The sequence below is a fragment of the Fundulus heteroclitus genome, chromosome 16 (assembly GCF_011125445.2).
Source record: "Fundulus heteroclitus isolate FHET01 chromosome 16, MU-UCD_Fhet_4.1, whole genome shotgun sequence".
NCBI classification, from domain to species: Eukaryota; Metazoa; Chordata; class Actinopteri; order Cyprinodontiformes; family Fundulidae; genus Fundulus; species Fundulus heteroclitus.
This window is the reverse complement of record NC_046376.1, coordinates 31,937,910-31,960,125: the sequence shown is the minus strand read 5'-3', so window position 1 is coordinate 31,960,125 and position 22,216 is coordinate 31,937,910. Positions and strand designations below refer to the sequence as shown.

Genomic DNA, 22,216 nt, shown 5'->3' with positions numbered 1-22,216 from the left:
GCCGCCGATGATCCGCCACAACAACTCTCTGTCTGTTTCGGCGGACCTGTGGCAGTCTGGTTCGGTGGCTTTGTGTGGGACACGATAATAAGCTGTGGACTTCGCAGTAAGGTTCGGCATCGTCGCCGTTTTGTCCGTGACAAAAATGAGACGTGTTGCTCAGAACGACAGAGCAGAGCATGAGTTACTGTCAACGATCGCTGCAGTTGTTGACCCTGGCAATCAGTCGGATTTCCTTGTTGCAGGAACAAAGGACGCTCAGAAACATTTCTCTCTGTTGGTCTAGACATGAAATCAGACTAAGCAAACACTGGGAAATGTGCAGAACATTTCTTTTATTTTTACGAGGTGCAGCATGACTTTTTTCTCCCCCCCTCGAGATCCTTTTCAACATTTAAAGCGGCTTGAATCCCTAAAGCTAGACTTTACAACATATCACAGCATGGCATATTATATAAAGGGCCTTCAAAAAGCAGCACAAATTTGTGCGAAGGAAGGGAAGCGAGACGTGATTTTCAAGATTTTTTCAGGGGGGAAAAAATCGGAAAAATGCGCCGTATATTTACATTCACCCCACCCCTGACGCAACACTTTGTCTACCCATCTTTCACTGCAACGGCAGTTTTTCAGGAGATGTTGCTATCAGCTTTGCACACCGACGACGGGGTTTGTCCTGCTTTTTGCCAAAAAAAAGATTAAGCTCTGTCACTTTGAATAAAGCCAGCCCTGATCGTTCCAATTTAGCTCTGGTTGGATGTCGAGGGTCGTCTGGGAAGGTGAAGCTCCACCCCTGACTCAGGTCTTTAACGCCTTGTGCTTAGCTTCATCCATTCTCCATTTGACCCTGACCAGCTCGCCTGTTGCTGCTGATGACAAGCATCCCACAGCATGATGCTGCCTCCACAATATCTTACCATTTCACTGGTGTTTTTAGGTTGAGGGGCGTTGACCAATCACATGAAGTCGGCTGTGTTTATAATAGGGTTAATCTAGTTGCTGATTCTGTGACTTCTCACAGTTGAACATAGGGGTACCAATGTCCCCTAATAAAATAGGGAACTTAAATGCAAAACACTTTGTGTTGGCCAGTCCCACAACAGCTCGATAAAATGCATTGAAGTTTGTGTACAGCAGAAGAAAAGCTCCTCATCAGCATAATGCTGTCACTACCACGTTTCACGGATATTGTTTTACAGCTTAACCCTGCTTTTAAATTTACCTAAAACTTTATCTCGGACCTGTATGATCCGTTGCTTGGGCTTCATGTTGCAGTTTCACTGACTGATTAAGGATATTGGAGTAAAGAGGGCGGAATGCAAATCCACACCACACTTTTCTGATTTTTTGGAAACCATGTTGGAAACATGTTTTATTTTTTCACTTCACAACTATGTGCTCACTTGCCTTGGTCCATTAAATGAAATCCCATTAAAACACATATAACTTTGTAGTTGTAGTGTAAAGTGCATGAAACCTTTTGCAAGGCATTGTACAGTTATAGATAACTGTAAAGCTTCTGCCACATGCCTTATTTCCCTTTTTGAAAAGTCTGCAGGACTGAAAACCTGAGCTTACTTAGGTTTTCTGGCTCATCTGTTTCGGTTTTTCCAGTCCAAATCAGTGTGTACCACAGATAAGCATGATTATTTCACATTATAGCTAATCTCTGAGCCAGGCAGCTTCAGGTGCAATGTCAAGCGAGGGGCATTAACTGCGTTTTTTTTGGGGAATTTTATGTCCTCGAATAATCCCAGTTGAGGTTTATGTTTCTGCTAACAGGTCATCACTTGTAAATAATATCCTACCTTTAAAAGAATTAATGAGGTGAAACTGTGAGGACAATTCTGAGAATGAACAGGAATGGAAATATAAATTGTCTCATGATGTTCTGTATCTGTGTAAATCCAGGCAGCCGCACCCTTTCCCCATGCGCGCTTCTGCCTCCTTCTTCGCGCGTACTTTGTGTGTGCCCCGGTAACCTTTTCCACAACTAACCCCTTAGATTCTTCCTTGCAAAATTAGGAGTAACCGCATGTTCTATTCGCTTTATAATTCAAAATCTGGGGACAGAACATGCTGTGCTAAAAACCCAAAAATGACAAAGCTCTCAAATATTCGCCAGTTCATCTGCTTGTGGTTCACTCTGGTGAAATCAAACTTTGTTATGGTGGTTTCTTCCTTCTTCCCTTCGCACACGCACACACACACACACACACACACATGCGCACACATACACACACACACACACACCCTCTTCCTGTTCTCTTGGTTCATTGCACTGAGGGCATTGCAAAGGTATTCATACCTCCTGAACCTTTTTCCCACTTTGTCACGTACAAACCACAAACTACAGTGCATTTTTACCAGCATTTTATCCGACAGATCGATACAAAACAACACAATGTCTGTAAAGGAAACGGACGAGGATAAATGGTTTCTAAAAAAAAATACCAGTTAAAATTCTGAAAAGTATGGCATGCATTTTGCATTGGGCCAACGCTAAATAAAATCCAATGCCAGCACCTGTGTGTAATTCAATCTGAGTACATCAGCCTTAACACACCTCCCCCATGCTAAGGCAAGGTAGTGGCAGCATCATAGCTTGTGCTTTCTAACATCTCTAGCATGTCGCTGTAGTAGACCAAGAAGCATTACTGACCTATTTGAATTCCACATAAGCATCAGTGTCAGGCCTTTAAGAGACTTTGCAAGTTTGCAGCCTTATTCTGCTTCATGGGTAAAAAAAAACATCCATTTGCGTTTGTCTTTTTGACTGAAGAGCACCGCAAAGGCTCTTCTCCAGATCCACTTGCTAAGTAATGTTTAAACTTCCAGCGCCAGCTCACTGCTATGATCGTCTGCCATCAACGCTCAATGCTCATGTGTGTCTGCAGCGCTGCCCTCGCAAAACGGTGCGACAACTTAAGGCGATGACAGTGACTCTTTCTTTAAAGATTTTTTTTTTTTTGCACTAGTGGTCTTTACTGAACAGTAATTTTACAGGAAGAGAAATATCAAAGGACAATCATGTCGAGGACTATAGCCTATTCACCTGGTGTTCCTGCTCTACCAACTGAGCCATCCAGGTTTTTTTTTTTTTTTTTTTAGATTTTGATCTAAACGAGCATCTTAAAAAATATACATTTTTAGTATTGACTATATTAAAATATTGCTTCGACAAACCCAATTTGAAAATGACCAGTTCAGTTAAAGTGTTTTTTCACTGCTAAATTTGTCGCATTTTTGGATTTGACTCCAATTTTGGACACCTCCGCTTTAGATCGAAGAACAGGCGCGTGTCGGACAACCGTCTTAGAATCCAGGGCAGAACCTGAAACTTGCTGGTCACGGACCAGCTCCACCCAGACTGACTGAGCTGCGGCTATTTTACGACTGTAGCAAAAGGTGGATCCACAAAGCACTCACTTAAGGGCGCTAGATACGAAAAGGTCCGTGTGTGTTGACCGCACAAAATCCCCCCAAAATACTTTTAAAAATAACACGGCAAAATGTTAAGGAGTTCAATGACTGTGAATACTTTTATGTTATCCAGTATATTCGAGCTCAATTATGTAATTTAGCATCCATGCGCATGGTTTAAGTAACCATGGCAACAGAACAACATATCGGGGAACCGCAGAACCGCAGCGAGGCCGCGGGCGCAGTCCCATGTTGTGCCAAAAACTAATCCATGCCAGAGGTGACATGAACGATGGAGGAGCGAAGCAGGCGGAGATGACACGGCGCACACATGTAAAGCAAAAAAAAAAACAAAAAAAACACACAAGGCAAACCAACATATCCGTCTCCCTTTCTCTCCTCCTGCTCCTCGCCTTCCTTTAAAACCACAAGCGCACACAGTGGATATCCTCCCATTCTTCTTGGCTGGAGCCTCCCATGGCAGTGGCAGCAGGAATCCATTCTCCACGGATGCTGGGACAGCTGTGCTGATACTGAATGGGACACAGTGGGCTCTGCCTCTCTATCTCTCTGCATGCGGCTCCAGATAAAAAACTACATGCTACTTAATTCAAATCTATATTGCCCCGTGCCAACATGCACCCAGCTCATCCCATCTTTGTCTCTGCCACCATGGAGAGCTCCCAATGTCTTTCCAAAAAAAAAAGAAAAAAATCTAAAAGCTGTAAACATCCTACTGCTGACACATGGTGGCCTGCAGTCACCAGCTGACAATAAACAGAGAGAATTTATGACTGACAAAGACGCTAATTACAAAAACCTCCATAGGTCTTTCAGTCACATGCTTAATGCAGAGAATTCACAACATGCTACCAATTCAGAAGCTGCTAACACAAAAAAAAAACACCCATTTTCGAAGCAGTGGAGCACAAAGGCATAAAAAGTAGCTTTAAACGGGGCCAAATCTAAGAGTTGAGCAGGTTTAACGGCCTTTGTTTTAATGCCTGCTGGGTCGTTTTAGATTGATGTGAGGCATCCTGACCTCTCAGCATCCCCAGAAGAGGGGGAAAAAGAATACTCCAGAGCCTGGGTTCACATGCACGTGCTCGGTTTAGCCAAAAGAAAGCACAATAGATCAGACCTGCATGTCAACGGAATGTCCGGTAAGTCCATTCCCTTGGAAATGCCAGAAGCAAAAAGCTTTACTGGCCACGGCGTCGGTTTCTCCAGCTCAGATATTCACGAGAATTAATGTCGTTTAGAGGTTTGGCAGCTCAAAGTACGACTGCATGTGTCGAGTCATGGCTGGTAATCCAACTACCCCAGAACCTGCAGGGATTTGATCATTTAATATGACGATCTGGGAGATTTGATATGAGCAATAAGACATTCTGAGCTTTCGGTTAAAACCTGAAAGGCAATCACTGCTCACAGCCTAAAATGCTTAACATGGTGAGTCTGAGGTTATGCATGCTTTTCCTTTAAGCCATGCTGTATGTTTAGGCTCCTTCTCAAAGGTGACCCTCCACCTTGCTAACAAATCTTTTTTTTTTATCCTCTAAATATATTTTTTCTCCACGTTGCACACATTAACTCCAACCACTCCCTGATTTAAAGGAAAGCATCCCCGTACTATGTTGCTGCCACCACCGTGTTTCAGAATAGGGAAGTGTGTGCTTAACCTTTAATGTTTAGCATTAGCTGTGTTTATGTTGACGATTAGGTGACATTTCAAGGCAACTGGCTAAACTATTTTATTTTGTGGTATCAGAGTAAAGGGGGCAGAGTACTAATGCGCGTCACACCTTTCGGATTTCGCCCCTTTCCTGCCCCGGCTAAAAAAAAGGATGTCCACCATGTTCTACTGTGGACTTCATGTGTTTGGGGCGACATGGGATGTGATGCAGTCGTTTCTGCGACTGTTTTGTACGCAGACCAGAGAATTTAGTTTTGGGCTCATCTGGCCAGAGGACCCTCCTCCTTAAAGGGTACCCCTGTTTTTTGAAATTTGTGCTCTGCATTTAACCCACCCCTTTTTTAGGGTATATATATATATATATATATATATATATATATATATATATATATATATATATATATATATATATATAATTATTTTTTTTTATCCGATCTCTGCAGAGAAATAAACCTGTGTCTTCCGATTGGACGTGCTGCTTTGATATTTTCAATCAATGCGCCCTAATAACAAGAGATAACCATGAGGGGGTGAGGTAAGGCGTCCCTCACAGAATGGTATAGCCGTATGAAGTAAGCCCTAAAACAGCGGACGTTCCAGCTGAAAGGAGAGGCCAAAAAGTCACTGAGGTGAAGGTTTAAGCGGGGAGACAACCGAAAAGGAAAAAAAAAACGGGGCCTCGACATTTTCCGACTTAAAGGATCAGTCCAAGAATAAGCTCAGCCAATAAAAGACAGAGAAAGGGAAAGTGAGCTGCAAATCATAGTTTAATATGGTTTAAATTTTACAAGGCATGCAGAGCCATATTTGTGTTGTCTCAATGTGTTCAGCTTTTAGTGCTTTTCTTTCTCTCTGCACATCGGAGCCGTGGCACGGCTGCTTTTGCACTATGTTCTCTGCTCAAACTGAAATATATATATATATTGGTTCATAAAAACAGAGACTGGCTTTGTGCACATGAAGGAGGAAGAAAAAAAAATCTTGCACCGACACAATCGTATTTCCAGCAGCAATTTTGCAGGAAAACAAGAACTTAATTTGGAATATAAGGACAAAAATATGGATATATGAAAATAAAATGAAGACACAAACACCTGATGTTGAATAAAGAGTGACTCAACAGGACTTACCACTAAGGCATTGTTTAGAAGGTGAGTGGGGTAATACTTTAGTGTTGAGAGGGTGTTAAGAGGCGAGGAGAGCAGGGGTCAGCGTCCAGGCAGGCAGAGGTGGGGGGGGGGGGGGGGGTAGGGGCAGAGGGAAGGAATAAGTTAAAATGTCGCAGCAGTGAAAACAGACTCAGATGACAACATTAGCGTTGACCACATGAAGGAATGCGACAACACAGGAAGAGCGGTGGGTATATATATACATATAAAAAAACATGGACCAATAATGCAAAAGTAAAAAAAAAATAAAAATTGAGAACCAAATTGGATAAAAAGGTTAAATAACAGCGGAAAGTCGAAGCTGTCTGGCCGAACTTTGCTACACACTCTAAAAACGCCTGTACTGATTTACAGATCGTTTCTCACGTTTGTTCAGGAAACCAATTCTTACTGTGGCTGTCTGTTGGTTAGCTGAAAAAAAATTGACTTTCTCTTCATCTGGACTTTGCTAAAATAGAAATAAAAGTAAAAAAACAAAAAAAAACAAAAAAACAAAGCTATTCGGAAATAATTTCAGTCAGGACAATACGCGGACAGCCATGACTTGGAACACAGAAGAGTGTCGCCGTCACTCCTTTTCTTAGGTAACACTGTTCAGAAGCTAAAATTAGCAACAACTTATGAGAGTTATAGTGTCAGTCGGTAAAATAAACAGCCTACAGCAGCCCTGCTCCCAAAGTAGACAACCTGGCTGACGAACCAGCTCCTGCTCGCTAGAATCTCAGCTTGAAGAGGAATACAGCACGATACTCCCGGAATAAGCCCGTTCGCTTTAGACCATGAGTTCTTTTTATTTCACAGTTTGCTCAGGACTTCTACGACACTTGACCTTAAATTTCATCTTAACACCTGAGACAGAGTTATGTCAGAACCCAGATCTTCAGAACATCTCTACATCAAGCACAAATCATGTCATGAAATCTCTCTTTCTATAAACAATCACTGAGAACATTTCGTTACTATCTCTGTCTATCAAAATCATGTTTTTTTTTACGAGGAATTTTTAATTGTACAATCGTAGTTTTAGTACCAATAAGCTAGCAACATCTGCTACTATTTAAGCAGCAAAGCTAACAGTGCTGCAGCTTCTGTGTTGCATCATATGATATAACAATGGTTGGTTTTCAATTATTTTACATCTTAATACGAAGCTACCATGAAACTTCCTGAGATGTAACATACAGTCAGAATCCCTACTGGCTCCTGCCTTCATACGTTTGTTCCTGTACATTTTGTAAGTGATGCTTGGTAAATTGCTTGGTCCTGACTGCTTCAGCGTCGTACAACAGAGCATTACTGTAAATAAGGGAGCACACAGACCCCTCGTGCCTTCATGACGTGCCGTCAAGAGCCGTCTAATATCATTTCCTTATTGCCGAGGCTGCAGTCGGTTTAAACGGTTTTTAAAAGCCTACATTGGAGCTTTTAACTATTTCTGAAATGGACAATCTGTGATAGTTTTTTCTATATGATTGTGTTTTTTTTCTGATTGAAAAGTTACGTACATGATAAAAAAAACCTAAATCCAACTTTCTTTTTTTCTAGACGAATTATGAAAGGCTCCCATGTCCGGTCGGTGACATTTCGGAAGGTTCTGTGAAACACGTGCGCTAGATTAGTGCTTATGGGAATCTGCTGCCAATTAATTTTAATTAAGGGGAATTTATGTTGCCTGAAAAGGCTTTTGTTTGGCTGTGGCAAGTTTGAAATCAGATAAAGTCATCTTGCTTAAAAGGCCTATTTGGAGCAGACCGAGACGCTTAAGCAAAAGCCATATTTTAACATAAACAACCTCAGAGCAAATCATAATCCACAATAAAAGCCGACACAAAGGGTCCAAGGAAGCTTCTATTTTCCTTTCCACTGCCATCTAAGTTTCACCCCGTTGGACTTCTAGAGTCAGCACATTAAGCGGCCTTTTAACAGCTTCGTCATAAAGGGAAGAATTAAAGTGGAAACAACCAGAAAGAGGACGAACATTATGATCGCTGCGCTGCAAATGTTCCCAAATGAAAACCAGACGGGACTTGACCCCCGCATGAGAGGAGCCGAGGAGCAGCATCCGCTCAGCCGAGCCGTGGCAGGCGCGGCGGCGGGAGGAAAACTCCTTTTTTAATAAAGCCACCGTAAAAGGCAGGAATGAATTACAGCATCAAACGGAGGGCCCTGGCAGACCACTGTCAGGCGAAGCCAACTGGGGATAAACAAGTCCGCGTCGCTGGAAGAAGACCTGCAGCAGCTGCAGAACACGAGAAGGCCACCGTAAAAGCAAACGTATCTTTCAGATCTGGAGGGGAAAGTTTGGGGTTTTGGATTTGCACTAAGAAAACAAACTGTAAGAATTTTCACTTAAAACAATCCGTACATGCAGTTCCATACGCTATCTAATCTGGGCAGACTGTAATCAAGGATTGAATCAACTTCCTCAAAATACAATTAGTTAGTACGAGCATTTAACTTATTTGCTAAAAAGAAAGCAAAAATAAGAGTTAACTTGTGATTAAGGTATAAGACAGTATTGAACTTGTAATCAACTCAAATCTAATAAGGTGTCAGCAGGTAAACCGTTTCCCTAACAACCGCAGGTTAGAATGGCTTTCTCCAGGTTAAAAAGCCGTAGACATAGCAAGATTGACTTTAACATTAATGCCGTTGGAAACGTGTTTAAGCTGGAAAAAAAGTCCTCGAACAGAGAAACATTCTCTCAAGCGCAGAGACATGTCTTAACTTTTCTGGAGTTCATTCATTACACAACCGAAACATAAACTGATCTCCCTTTCATGGATAGAAACTGCACACCACCAATGAGAATCGCTCACAGTTTACTAAACCAACCTGCTAAGTTAAATCAGACTTAAAATGTCACAACCAATATTTAACGTTACCATAAAAAACTAATATGCTCACCAATATGTATATATATATATATATATATATATATATATATATATATATATATATATATATATATATATATATATATATATATATATATATATATATATATATAGCTAATATTTATTACTCTCCAAATTTGCTTCTTTGAGTGCAGTGTTGTGGAGAATTAGGACAACAATGAGAGATTAGGAGACTAAGACTGAAAGGTTAACTAAAACATTTTCCACAGTTGCTCTGCCTCCCTCTGACTATTCCTGCTAAACAATAAGTTAAACAATACTAATAATAAAAAAAAAACCTTTAGAGATAAATCAGACACTTTTGTTTAAAAAAAAAAAAGCCCGCTATAGTGCTGTTACCCATGGATATGAGAGGAGATACTAAAGAAAGAAAGGAAAACATGAATATTTTGGCATTTGTTGCAACTTGGAGACATTTTAGTATAAGAAATAATAGAGAAAAAGCCAAAAACGGAAACATTCACCAAAAAAAAAGAAAAAAAAAAAAGAAACATACTCTTAATTTGACTGTTTCTTTCGGACTGAAAATATTACTGTGGAATAAAAAAAAATGTTACGTGTGGAAAATGAGGGCCAGCAGGTGAGCAGGAAATATTAGTTAAAGATGCTAAAATGTCCAATAAATACAATAACAGTGGAAAATATATATATATATGTGGAAAAAATACCAAATTTAAAAAGTAAATTCCACAGTGTCTAATATGACGTCAAACGTGCCTCGTTATAGCTGTGGTGTAACTGCAAGTGTGCACGTGTTGCATTCAAGTGCAAGCACTTGGAAAACTGCGCACTGGAATAGAATAATAATAAAAAATAATAATAATGATAAAACAACCGCAAGGAACCGTTTATTTATGTTAGTCACTCTCCCGACTAACATCTCAGACCCAGAAGAGAGTGGCCCGAGCACGGTGCCACGGTGGGCCGGGCCGGGCCGGGCCGGGCCGGGCCGGGCCGGGCCGGGCCGGGCCGGGCCGGGCCGGGCCGGGCCGGGTCGGGTCGGGCGGTGTGCGCCCTGGCCGCTCCCTCGCGCTCACACTCCTCGAGAGCCGCCTCGACGACTGGGAGAACTATCAACTCAACAGTCCGCATTTTTATTTACGTTCTTAGCGTTATTTCCTTCCGTATTCGGACTCGTCTCCTTTCACCTATTAACGTGTACAGCATTTTGAAACATAACACACACTTTGGACGAAGCGCCATTTTCTTCTTAAAACATAAAAAAACAAAAAAAAAAAAAGAAGCTCTGCGGACGCGCGCGCGCAAGTTTCCTGCGGCACGGAGGCGCGACGGAGCCGGGACGGAGAGCCGAGGCGAAGTTTCGGAGTGAGTCAGACAACAGAAACAAGCTCTGACAAAACTAACAGACGTGTGGAAAATCATAGGCAGCGGCAGCGCATTTAAACACAAACAGACGCGCGCGCACACACACATACATACATACACACGCAGGGAGAGAGAGAGCGAGAGAGGGGCAGAGAGAGCGCAGAGTAGATCCCCAAACAATGAAATAAGAGAAGTCAGTTTACCTGTGTCAAGCAGTACGGAGAGTACATGGTTATTTTTAGCGGGGAGGATTGGAGAGCTTATTTAGGTTGGATGGAAGCTCGGTATATAGTGCTGCATGGCAGTCTCTCGCCGTCCTGTTTCTCTCTTACTCCATGCTGCTGCTGCTGCTGCTGCAGCTTACAGTAACCCCGCCTAGAAAGTGAAAGCTTGCACAAACTTTTCAGGGAAAAAACTTTGTCTCCCTCCCCTCTGCTCTCCTCTCCGTTTCTGCAGGACTTTAACCGCTCTCCTTTGAATTCTCCCGAAAGTTTTTTTTTTTTTTTTTACCAAACGCGCACTCGCGGGTTTTGCAGCGTATAAAATAAAACTAAAGCAAAAACAAAACAACAACAGTATATGAGACAGAACGTAGATCAGCTTCGTTATTAAAATAATTTCTGTTGTTATTAAGCTGCGGGCGGGATCCGACCCACCGAGCGTTGCCCTTCACCGCAGCTTCTCTCTTAAAGCTATGCCACGCTTTAGTTGCGTTCACTGACCCGTGCCTACTGTGTTGCCTTCGCGAAAATTGCGATCGCGGGGTAAACGAGTCGCTCTGCTCTTCTTTAGTTACACTTTGAGGTGGGAACAGAGCCGACCTTAAGTGGTACAGGGCCCAAGGCGGATTTAGCCCCCCTCTCTGCCCCCTTCGTCCTTCCAGTTAAAGGGATAGTTTTTTATCTCACTTGCATTAGAGAGCTGTCATATTCCACTGAGCTTGCAGAGAAACTAAGTAAACCCTGTGTGTGTGGTGAGCACCTAATGACCTCTTCAATTATCAAACCAAAAATGTCCTTATCCGTCAGATAATTCTAAACCATATTCTTTTTACGTAGCCTACACATTGCCATTTCATCCCTTTCCCCACGAAAGCAAGAGATTTCATCCCTATTCTCTTAAACCACTGCATGAACAGTTCGCATTTAGCTTTAGTGATATACTGTCACTCATTATGAAGCTAGATTGACAGCAAAATGCTCAAATCTCTCTGTGTCCAACTGTATGTTATCATCTAAAACCTTGTTACACTCTATTAAAAGTTATTTGGGTTCTGATTCCAACTGATGTACTACAACCTATGATCAAATCAGAATTCCTATCTGCTACCTCCTGCTGGTAGGTATTACTGTTTGGAATCAGATAACTACACATCCCTACAGTAGAGTATAAGTAGAACATGGAAAGTTAGTTTAATACACCAGATGTGAGATTAAAGTTGACTGATTAAAGTGGAAAACGTCAGACGATCAGTACAAAGCCTCCCGCCATAGGCTGCACCGTTTTATAGTTCAAGAAGTTGGGTCAATGCGAATAATATTTTGTCCTAACAGAAACAGCTCTGAAAATGAGCAAATGAAGTGCAAATTGTTTTATTTAACCCTAAGTTTCAATTTTACTTGCGACCTGAGTCACTTCCGCCTTTGTTTTTGACACCCACCGGCACTGGCACCAGAATAAGAACAGTGGGTTTGGATTTCCACCCAGATTTATTGTCTTAGGCATTGTTAACCTCACGTTTTTCAGTGGGCTAGTCCGGGTGGTCGTAAAACGCCCAAACTAGACGCACCAACCAACCAGACCAAGTTTGGAATGGGCCAATTTCTCACTCCGGTCAATTCTGACTAGTGATCGATGAGTCAAATACTGAGAAATTAAAACTATGTATATGTATTTTTGATGCACTTTCTTTTTTTTTTTTGCGTTTTGAAGAAATCAGGAAATAAAAAAAGGTTCAGGAAATACACTTTGAGGCCTAAACAAGGTATAGCCTTTATGTTGGATTTAAAAATACTACTTTGGTACTTTGGTACACGTTTTCTCTTTTCTGTCTTGTGCTCCTTGGAAAGAAAAAATGGAAATTGGAATCGGCCGTTTAAAACTTGGCAATTGGTATTGAGTGGAAAAAGACTGATTGGTGCGTCTCTATTTACAGCCAGCGCATTTTTCAACCCGTTATGTGTCAAGTGATCTTGGGGGGGCCCCCGTGCTCACGTAGATAGGTACACCATAAAGCACTCCTGCCTTGGGCCTGCTCTGGGTGGGTGGGAAAGAGTTTAAAGCTTGCATAATGAGACTGGTACAAACCTCCTGCGCGTGTAGTGGCCTCTAATTAGATAGGCAAAATGACTTTGTTAACGCTTGTTGCGGTCACGGCCAGGTTAGAGCGTCCAGCTTCTAGAATATTCAGCATCAGATGCGAGGGCTCCTCTCAAGCCCCCACGTTTACATTGGATTAGGCACTCAAATTCATTTGCAGGCGTCTGAATCAATGCATCTCCTCATGGCGGCTCCAAGGTTAGGCCTATTTGTTTGCTGAACCCTGTCTGACCCGGTCTGGAAGCTCAGAAAACTAGTAGGGCAAGTCCAAGCCAAACAGTGACTGCAGCATTCACGGAAGAAGAAAACCAGCGCGCGGCGAGGACAGACATATAATCACAGCCTCTGAGCTGTATCAGAACATTATACGCCGGGATGTGTGAGGGGACTAACACACAGATGTTTGAAATGATTTTTTATTTTTTTTATTTTTTACGGTTATGTTTCTATTGTGGTGCATTTGGGAATTAAGGCAGAAGCAGAGAACGATAGGGGAAAAAAAAACAAAAAAAAAAAGAGCTGAGATTTGCCGCTCTGACATTGGACTCCCGCAGATTTACAAGGGCCTACCGCTTGTGCATTTCCACCGCAAGCCTCCGCAGGCGAAACAAAGAGATGTGGGGCTCTGTGTGGCCAATTACCGCTCAAGGCCGGAGACGCGAGCCAGAAACGGTCGCGGGCGGAGAGGGAGGCAGGAGAAGGAGGCAGGAGGGCGAAGGCATCGTCACAAAAAGCCTAACCTCCTGTCCTCACCGGTAAGGTTGTAACGCCGGCATTCCTCCCCCGTGAACGTGATACGCTGCTAAGACGAAAAGCACATGCACCGACACACCCAGAACCTCTTCTCTTGGTTGTGCTTGCATGCAGGTGCGCTGAATTAGTAACAACTCCCAGCAACTTTTCCGGGAAGGGGTTTTCCTTGTTTCTCAGTTAACTCTGGCAGTCCGTCACCCGAAGCACACAGAGGGGGAGAAGGTTCCAGCGTGTCCTCGCAGCCCTCCTCTTCTTTGCATGCAACACGCGCAACAACACCCCTCTTCTGCGGCTCCTTAAACGAGCCACACGTTTAGTGGTCGGTGTGAGTAAATCTCTCATTAAGTAACACATGGTAGAGCCATATGCTTCGGTTGGTGGGTCTGCCGCGGCTCTGCTTTTTCACACGCTTGGAGTATACATATTTACCACTGCTCCAGAGCGGCCAGCTCAGCAACGGCTTCACCCGGCAGCTTGGTGCTGCTGCAAGGGGGGACGTCACATCTGAAGCTTTTCTTTATTCATCTAAAGGATCGGAAGCACGCGCCCCCTTTATACGCTGCCTTCCGAAAGCATTCCTACCCCCCGGAACGTTTTCAAAGCAAAGCAACGCTCGACTGTAAACTGCAAGGAAAAGATGTGCTTTTTTATTTTAAAATAAAAATCTGAAAAATGCGGTGAACACTTTTTTCCCCCAGCCCCTTTTGTAGTCTATTACCCCTAGAAAAACCCTGCCCAAAACGACTGTCCCCCGATGTCCCCTTGCCAGTTAGTAGGCTCTACCTGTGTGTAAGTGTAGCTCGGTGTAAATACGGCTAACTCTACATTTGGGGGAGTGCTGGCCGAGTGGTTAGAGCAGCGCGCTTGCGCTCTGAGAAGGATGCTAGTACCCGGTTCGATCCCAACTGCCTGCACTCTGGGTCCCTGAACAAGACCCTCAACCCCCGACTGCTCCCCGGGCGCCCCACAGTGGCAGCCCACTGCTCCCCAATGGGGATGGGTTAAATGCAGAGAAATATGGGGAGTGGTGGCCTAGTGGTTAGAGCACAGAGCTTCGGTCCCAGAGGTTCTGAGTTCAACTCCCACAAGCTGCCATTCTGGGTCCCTGTGCAAGACCCTTAAACCCCAGATTGCTCCCCAGGCACCGCACAGTGGCAGCCCACTGCTCCCCTAGGGGATGGGTTAAGATGCAGAAGTGAATTTCTCCATTGTGACATCAATAAAGTTCAATTATTACTATTATTATTATTATTAAAGAGCGAGCCGCGTAGTGGAGCACGGCGGTGGGAGCATAATGCTGAGCGGTCGCTTTCCCTCAGCAGGGCCAGGGGAGCTGGTCTGAGTTATTGAGAGGATGAAGGACTTGGCAGGCAGCCGGTTGCACAGGATTTTATTTAGGGGTATCTAAAATAGAGGGGACATAAAATGAATTTTCTGAAGGACCCCCCCAACACACACACACACACACGCCGTCCGCTTTCTTGCTTTATCGCATAAAATTCGAATAAAACACACTTCAGTTTTGTGATTCCAGCGTGACAAAGTGTGAAAACGCTCAAGAGGTCTGAATCTGAATTTTGGCAAAGCTTCTGTATTAAAAAAGAAGCTTTGGTGTGCAAAACAGGTTATTCAAGGTAGCCAAGGCAGCCAACCGCACATTTGCATAAACTGCTCTTCCACAAACAGTATCGCGCCGCTGACACCACACCTGTGTGTCAGGTGTAGAAGGAGACGGGATAACAGCAGCGAGCGCAGATAAGGAAAAGTGCGGTTGGCTTGTTTGCCGGAGCAGATGTGAGCTCCGGCAGCCCATTGTTTACATACGCAGCTCGCGCACGGCTCTGCTTAAAGTGCTGGTTCTCAACTGAAGGGGAATCCCCTGCTAAGAACTTTTAAATTAAGTTTCCCCCACACAGCCGACGCCTTTAAAATCCCTGGGTTTAACTAAAAAAAAAAAAAAAAAAAAAAGGAGTAAACTAACTGTAAAGGGGAAGATTTCTTTTTTTTCATCAATGCAAATCATTTTGTCATTTTGCCATCAGAGCTTTTCTTCTTTCTTGACGCAAACGCATGTCGGATTTGAATCTTGAAACTAGAGCTTTTATTTGATGGTGTCAAAATCTGCTGGAAATTTAAATTAGTTGAATGCCTAGGGTTAGTAACAGTTGCACATTTAATTAATTTATAATATCAAGTTGTACGGGTGCAATGGAGATGAACTAACTGATCTTTTTTAAAAATGTCTTCGTTTTTGCTTTACCACCATTTTCTTGTGTGTTACATTTATTTTTTACTTCTCTTATTGCTTTTTTTATGGTAAAGCACCTAGTGCTTTTTTTCTTCACAGATGCTTAGTTACTTACTTAAATCATAAGAGCAGATTTACATATTGTGTGTATGTGCATGTGTGCACTGCAAAAAACAGAACTAAAAATAAGTTAAAATTTTCTTGAAATGAGTGTATTTGTACTTCATTTGAGCAGGTAAATAACATTATCTGCCAATGGAATGAGTAATTTTACCCCTAAAATAAGATGTTTAGATATAATGCACTTGAAATAAGTTGATGCAGATAAGTTGTTCCTATTTTAAGTGCAAAAGTCTTGTTCCACTGGCAGATTATCTTATTTACCTGCTCAAATAAAGTACAAATACACTCATTTCAAGAACATTTTAACTTATTTTTAGTTCTGTTTTTGCAGTGTGTGTGTGTGTGTGTGTGGGGGGGGGGGTCTTCTAGATGTTTTTGTGCTTTACGTTTCTTACGGTTGTAATGATGCATTCAGTTCATTAGGTAAATTTATGATATTGGGTTTAAGAGGTTGAAAAACATTTTCAGGAGAATTCGGATTCCCTTTCCTTGGTGTATTTTTAGAATTACGGTACCTGCTTCACACAGGACAATCATTAGTGGCGGAAACTGATGTAATCCTAAAATAATCCTTAGCTGGTTGGTCCTTGTTGGACGAGCTGCTGGCCTCAGACTCCAGAAACAGCTAATCTGGGTCTGTACTAAACGAAGACGCCACAAGAGGTATTCTCAGTGGGAAAGGCGATAAATGTATTAAACTTTTAGGCAGAACCTCACTTCAAAAGTCCTGAACTATCTCTTTAACAATCGAATGTTACCAATGTATCACCGGTCTCCTCTCAGGTACACTTTCAATACGAAAAATGGGGGCCAGGCACAAAAGACAGGCAGCGGAGGGGGGGCCGTGCACATGGAAACCACATTATGACAGTACGGGTAGACCCCCTCCTGGGGGAGGACACTGACCATGCAGATCGCCCTCAATCCTTCTGAACGCTTTTTCTCCATGAAAGCTGGCCATCACAGTTAAAACGGTGCAGCTGTGTACGCTGAGACACGCAATGCAGCGCTGCAACCCAGATTCTCTGTGAGACTTGAGCTTTGGTCTTAATGCAGGGAAACAACGCGAGCTCAGCCTAAGCAAGGGTGTCTCCGATCACGACAAATCCACAAGCAGAATTCTGTTTTTTTATTTTTTACAGAAACCACTTGCTGTCTTTAACGTTTTAATTCCTTTCACATAGCATGCCATGCTGCACATTAACGCTGTAAATTTTACTCCCATAGGGGCATGGAAGCCTAGGCGAAATTGCAAAGGCCCCTACTTTTTTTCCTTTCTCCTACGCGCGTGTGTGTGGAAATAATAATGGTAATGGTTTGCAGATGAGTGGAGGGAGCTGTGAATGACATTATGATTGTGGTGCAATTACCGAGAGCTCCAAAACAGACGGGCAGAGTTGGGGAGTAATGACTTGAACACGTTCAATACTAGAGGTGTAACGAAACATCCAGCTCACGAGACGAGATGATACGTGACATTAGGTTCACAAGTAACCGAGGTTTTAGCTAAATTGGTAGGGAAAATTGAGGATTCCAGTTTTTTTTTTTTTTTTTTTGCTACTCAAATAGTGTAGAGGCTTCTCAAACCACATTGGTATTAAGTGCAGAATATTTCAGTCCTGGTTTAACGGTTCCATATATTGTGGTTTTCATGCTTGTCTAATGCTATGATGGTCCTAATACAAAAAAAAAAAAAAAACACGGGAGATGCTCATCTTTTGTTTTCACAAGTAAAATAAAGGTTCCATTCAAAACTGGGTTTTAAAGAACCTCAGTTGAATTTTTATCCAACTCGGGTTGGATCAGTCAAAGCATCAAAATTCAAACGAAAGATAATTAAATGCGGTCCGGATTATAAAAAAAATAAAGACGCCAGCTACACTACTCCAAAGGTTTTGTTTCAGAGATACATTTTTCCTCCGTTTAAAAAAAAATCTGCATCTACACTGTCCAACTAATTCATGTCAAAATGGTAAAACACATATATGAGTCAGCAGGTTCTGACGATGTGGGTATAAACAACATGAAAATTCAAAAGAAGAGGATCCTGAGTGTGGCGACCTGTGCTAGGCTAAACATTTTCACTACACTCTTGTAGTTCGCATTTTTCTGATGCCTTTTTAGCATTTCATAGCAGTCTTTACCTTCCTTAGCTCACATTTGAGGTGTAGTAAAAACTGTCATGACAAAGTGAGACCAATTAGGGGAACGACAATACAAAAATGGCTCCGTTATTGCTGCGATTTTGAGAAAAAAAATTGTTGAAAACTTAAGTGTTGTTAGCTGCTAAAGGTTTAATCATTAATTATTCATAACTTGTCTTTCAAGGTTACTTTAAAGAAAAGTTTTTTTTTTTTATCTGCTAGCCAAAATGCTGCCAAAATAAACTCGTCAAAAGTGGTCAGGACGTCTTCGATGCTAACTTAAATTGAGAGAGTGACTCTCAAATTATTTTCAGAGATAACTACTTCCTTTTGTAATTCAGAATAAGAGCCTAAAACTTAAACACAGCAATTCCAGCTCACGCCGCTTATTTTCATACCTGAGGCCTGTAATAATAGCTTGAAGTAAAACAGCAATTAAATAGTACTTTGCGAGACCAACACGAAATATCCTAAGGTTCTAATATCCTGAGATCTCGTGCCATGAAATCTCGTTACACCCCTAATGAACACCAAAACAAACATCCACACACAAATGCAAAAGTGATAATGGTAACAATACCACAAACAATGTTAATGGTAATAGTAACAATAGATGCATACCCTGTATGAATCTGACACTACATAGCACTCAGGCATCCCAGGAGCTCTGGAGGGTTCTTCGTTCAACAGAAAGGACTCCGTTGCCTGAAATGTAACACAAAAGTCATTCATTCTTTCACGGTGACAAAGCATTTGAAATTAAGCAACTTAAAAAGACACATTAAAGCTGCTTGCAAAGCTGCAGAATCAGATTTAGTAAAATCCTCCTCATCCTTCTTGACCTATATAAACACCCCCCACCCCCAACAGCCCTCTCCTTTCTCCAAGTCCCACCAGCAGACACTCCTTTAATCTTTGCATTCCAGACATGTTCACTTGCACACGGAGTGTGCGCTGCCCGGCTGTGCCCACGTGCAGTGCCGGCCCAAGGCCTCGCCCCGCCAGCCGCCGACTCTTATAATGGAGAGAAAAGATTTGAGCGGTGGCACCCTCGCGTTATGCTCAGACACAATGGCATTTCCTGTCCCCAGCTATTTCACCTGCATGGTCACTTTTCTGTCTGCGTGTACTGATTCAGCACAAATCATTCACACACACACACACACACACACACACACACACACACACACACACACACACACACACACACACACACACACACACACACAGTCTTACATTACACACATTCAGCAGAGGGACATACATAGTCCTTTGCAAAAATGATTCAGACCCTTTAATGTTTTTTTTTTACATTAGAACAATAAAAATGAATTGATTCAGATGTTGTGTGCCAGAAACAACACCACACAGCACAACATAGTGCAATGAAAAGAAAAAAAGATACATGGTTTCCTAAATGTTTTACAATTAGAAATCTGAAATGAGTGGTATTCACTGATATTCAGCTCCCCTTACTCTGATATTCTTAAAAATAATCAACCAATTACCTTCCGAGGTCAATAGACTCCACCTGTGTGTAATAATCTCAGTATCCACCTATTCTATGAAGACCTCAGAGAATTATCGCAGAATATCAGTGAACAAACAGCATCATGCGGACCAAGGAACACAGCCGACAGGTAAGGGATGAAGACTGGCCCTGTCAAAGTCCAGACCTAAATCCAAATTGAGAATCTGTGGGACGACTTGAAAACTCGTAATGATGTTAGTGGTTGTGACGCGACCAAATCTGAGAAACTTCTATGGACAGATTTTTTTTTTTTTTTTTTTTTTTGCAGGGCACAGTAGGCAGACCAGACATCTGCCACCATCCCCACACACAGGCCACACTACGGCCTCTGTGTTGCATAGCTAAAGGTTTTTACCCAGCGTTTGTTTCTATTCAGCACAGTTCATTTGTATGCTATGGGATGCACCAGCAGAGGCTCTGAATGAGCAACCAGGGCAGTTCTGAAGTCAACTGAAGCAGCCAGGCCAGGCAACGTGGAAGGGAGGGAACCTAAAACATTGAATCTGGGTCAGGGTGGGAGTTCTGCCTGGCTCATAAGCCACTAGGTATTAGTTTTGCATCTAAACTGGTACAAAGTGGGGTGTTTTTTTTTTTTCCCTGAGTAAATTTAACAGCCTTGGAATCGAGTAAACCTGTTAAGCTGAGGCTAAAATCTGCAGGGAAACGAAAATAACTTCTTGAGCTTGGAGGTGAGAAACTTTACTCGCACATGTGCTCTGAAACCTACCGGAAAAGAGGAGAACAGGGGAAGTAATCCTGTTTTCCAGAACTTTCCGAAACATACCTTAAGCTGGAACAAACGTGCACCCAGAACAGGAACAAACTTTGCTCGTGGCCAGCAAGAAAAACGCAAACTTATTGAAACTGGCATGTGTGATAAACAATTCGGAGGGAACTCAAACAGACATTAGCTTGCTTAAGCATTAACATATGCACACGAATGCGCTCTTGCGCGGGGTGACATGAGATTGCCCTTGAACAAATACATGCAGAGACACATGCATAAACACAGCACTATAATAAGTCCCAGACTTAGGCTAACCGAGCTGTGGCTGGAGACACGGGCTATTCATATCCTTCAGAATGAGAGGTTGCAGCTCGAGTCCTTTCCCTTTTACTGTAGCAAAGGAAGGGGCATGCATGCGTGCGTGTGATTACGCTCAGTGCTTGTGCCCAAAGGTCTCAGGCAGGTTGATTAGCATCAGAATATCTCCGATTTAATTCAGCACAGAGCTTAGCATGTCATGTGGAGCGTGCACATGGTCGAAGAAATTCAGAAGTCGAGTCATCCAAAAGTCTGGGAAAACACCCCTCCTCGCATTCAGCGCCCAACTTCTGGCACGCCACCGTTAATATGTGAGGAAACACTAAAGGAAAACAATTTGAAACCATTTGTCCCGCTAAATGGTGCCCTTGTCAAGCTCTCCGGGCTTTCTGTTAAGCTCTTAAACTGCCCAGTCCAGCTGAGGGATATATTTTACTCTGCTGATAATAACAGAGCAGCACAAAATGTGGCACAACAGTAGTCCTCGCCGCCTCGTGTTTCTGGCACGTTTTAGTCATTTGAAGATGAAAAATGATCTGCGCCGCACGGCCATTTGAGATTCCGGTGTCGGTGTGGCTAAACACACCGGGAAATAAAAGGGTAAAACCCGGATAAATTTTGAAATGTATCTGTAGACCACAGTGTTGTTGAATATTTCAAAAAATATTGGAAAAAATGGGCAAATATTTTATTTCCACTCTCTGTTGTTTTGCAATTGTGCAAGTGTATGCTGTATATGTATTTTTTTTACTATGCCTGCCTAATTCATAAGCAATGTTCTGAAAAATTACTGCACTTCCCCCCTACAGATTTCTTCTACTTTTGTTTTGTTCTATTTTTATATATATATATATATATATATATATATATATATATATATATATATATATATATATATATTGCAACAGGTAAATATTTTAAATAATTAAATCTAACTTTAATGCAAAGTAAATAAAAAATTACAACCTTTCAAATGAGGATATGATTTCTTTGGTGGGAAAAAAAACACTACAAAAATATACTGCCCTCTTGGTCAGTCAGGAATAAAATTTGATCAACCATATGACCTTTGGTTGAATTTCCACACACAGGCCACACACAGGCCTGATTACTGGCTGGCTGATCTACAGAATCAAGAAATCCCCTGAACAGCACCTGTATCACAACATAAAGTAGGCTAAAATATCTGAAAAAGAAACACATCATCTGTCGATGGGATTAAATTTACGAACAGATGAGAAACAAATTCACTGCCACCAATCAGTCTAAGTAGGGTTAGAAAGTTCTTTCTTGGATTTCGGCACTCCAGCAAACCAGTGTGCAAAACAAGGCAAAAGTCGTTTCTGTTTAAATTCCCATTAAATTCCCCTTGTTGCTAAACAAGCTAGCTGGGCTTCCCGCCGTAGTCCAAATATCAGCACTTCATTGGGTATAAAAAGGGCAGAGAAAGACAAATGCTAAACGACTTGAGATGCACCAAGAAGTTCCCTGGTGAACGGAATTGGCGGATTTTTCAGCTTGACT

The 22,216-nt window shown here is 42.3% G+C and overlaps 1 protein-coding gene across 8 annotated transcripts in view; it reads right to left on the bottom strand.

Annotated features, from left to right (window-relative positions):
* Nucleotides 1-22,216, bottom strand: part of nfixb (nuclear factor I/Xb) — a 194,280-nt gene that overhangs the window by 159,869 nt on the left and 12,195 nt on the right. For 3 of the 8 annotated variants that reach the window (XM_012857753.3, XM_012857762.3, XM_012857808.3), the window contains exon 2: nucleotides 18,738-18,821. The exons of 1 other annotated variant lie outside the window; for it this stretch is intronic. In XM_012857753.3, the coding sequence (XP_012713207.1) occupies nucleotides 18,738-18,821 (84 nt within the window). Of the gene's footprint in view, nucleotides 1-6,246; nucleotides 6,283-10,732; nucleotides 11,377-18,737; nucleotides 18,822-22,216 lie in introns of those variants that run through there. 4 more of the 8 variants (XM_036148488.1, XM_036148491.1, XM_036148492.1 and 1 more) reach the window with 3 other exon arrangements.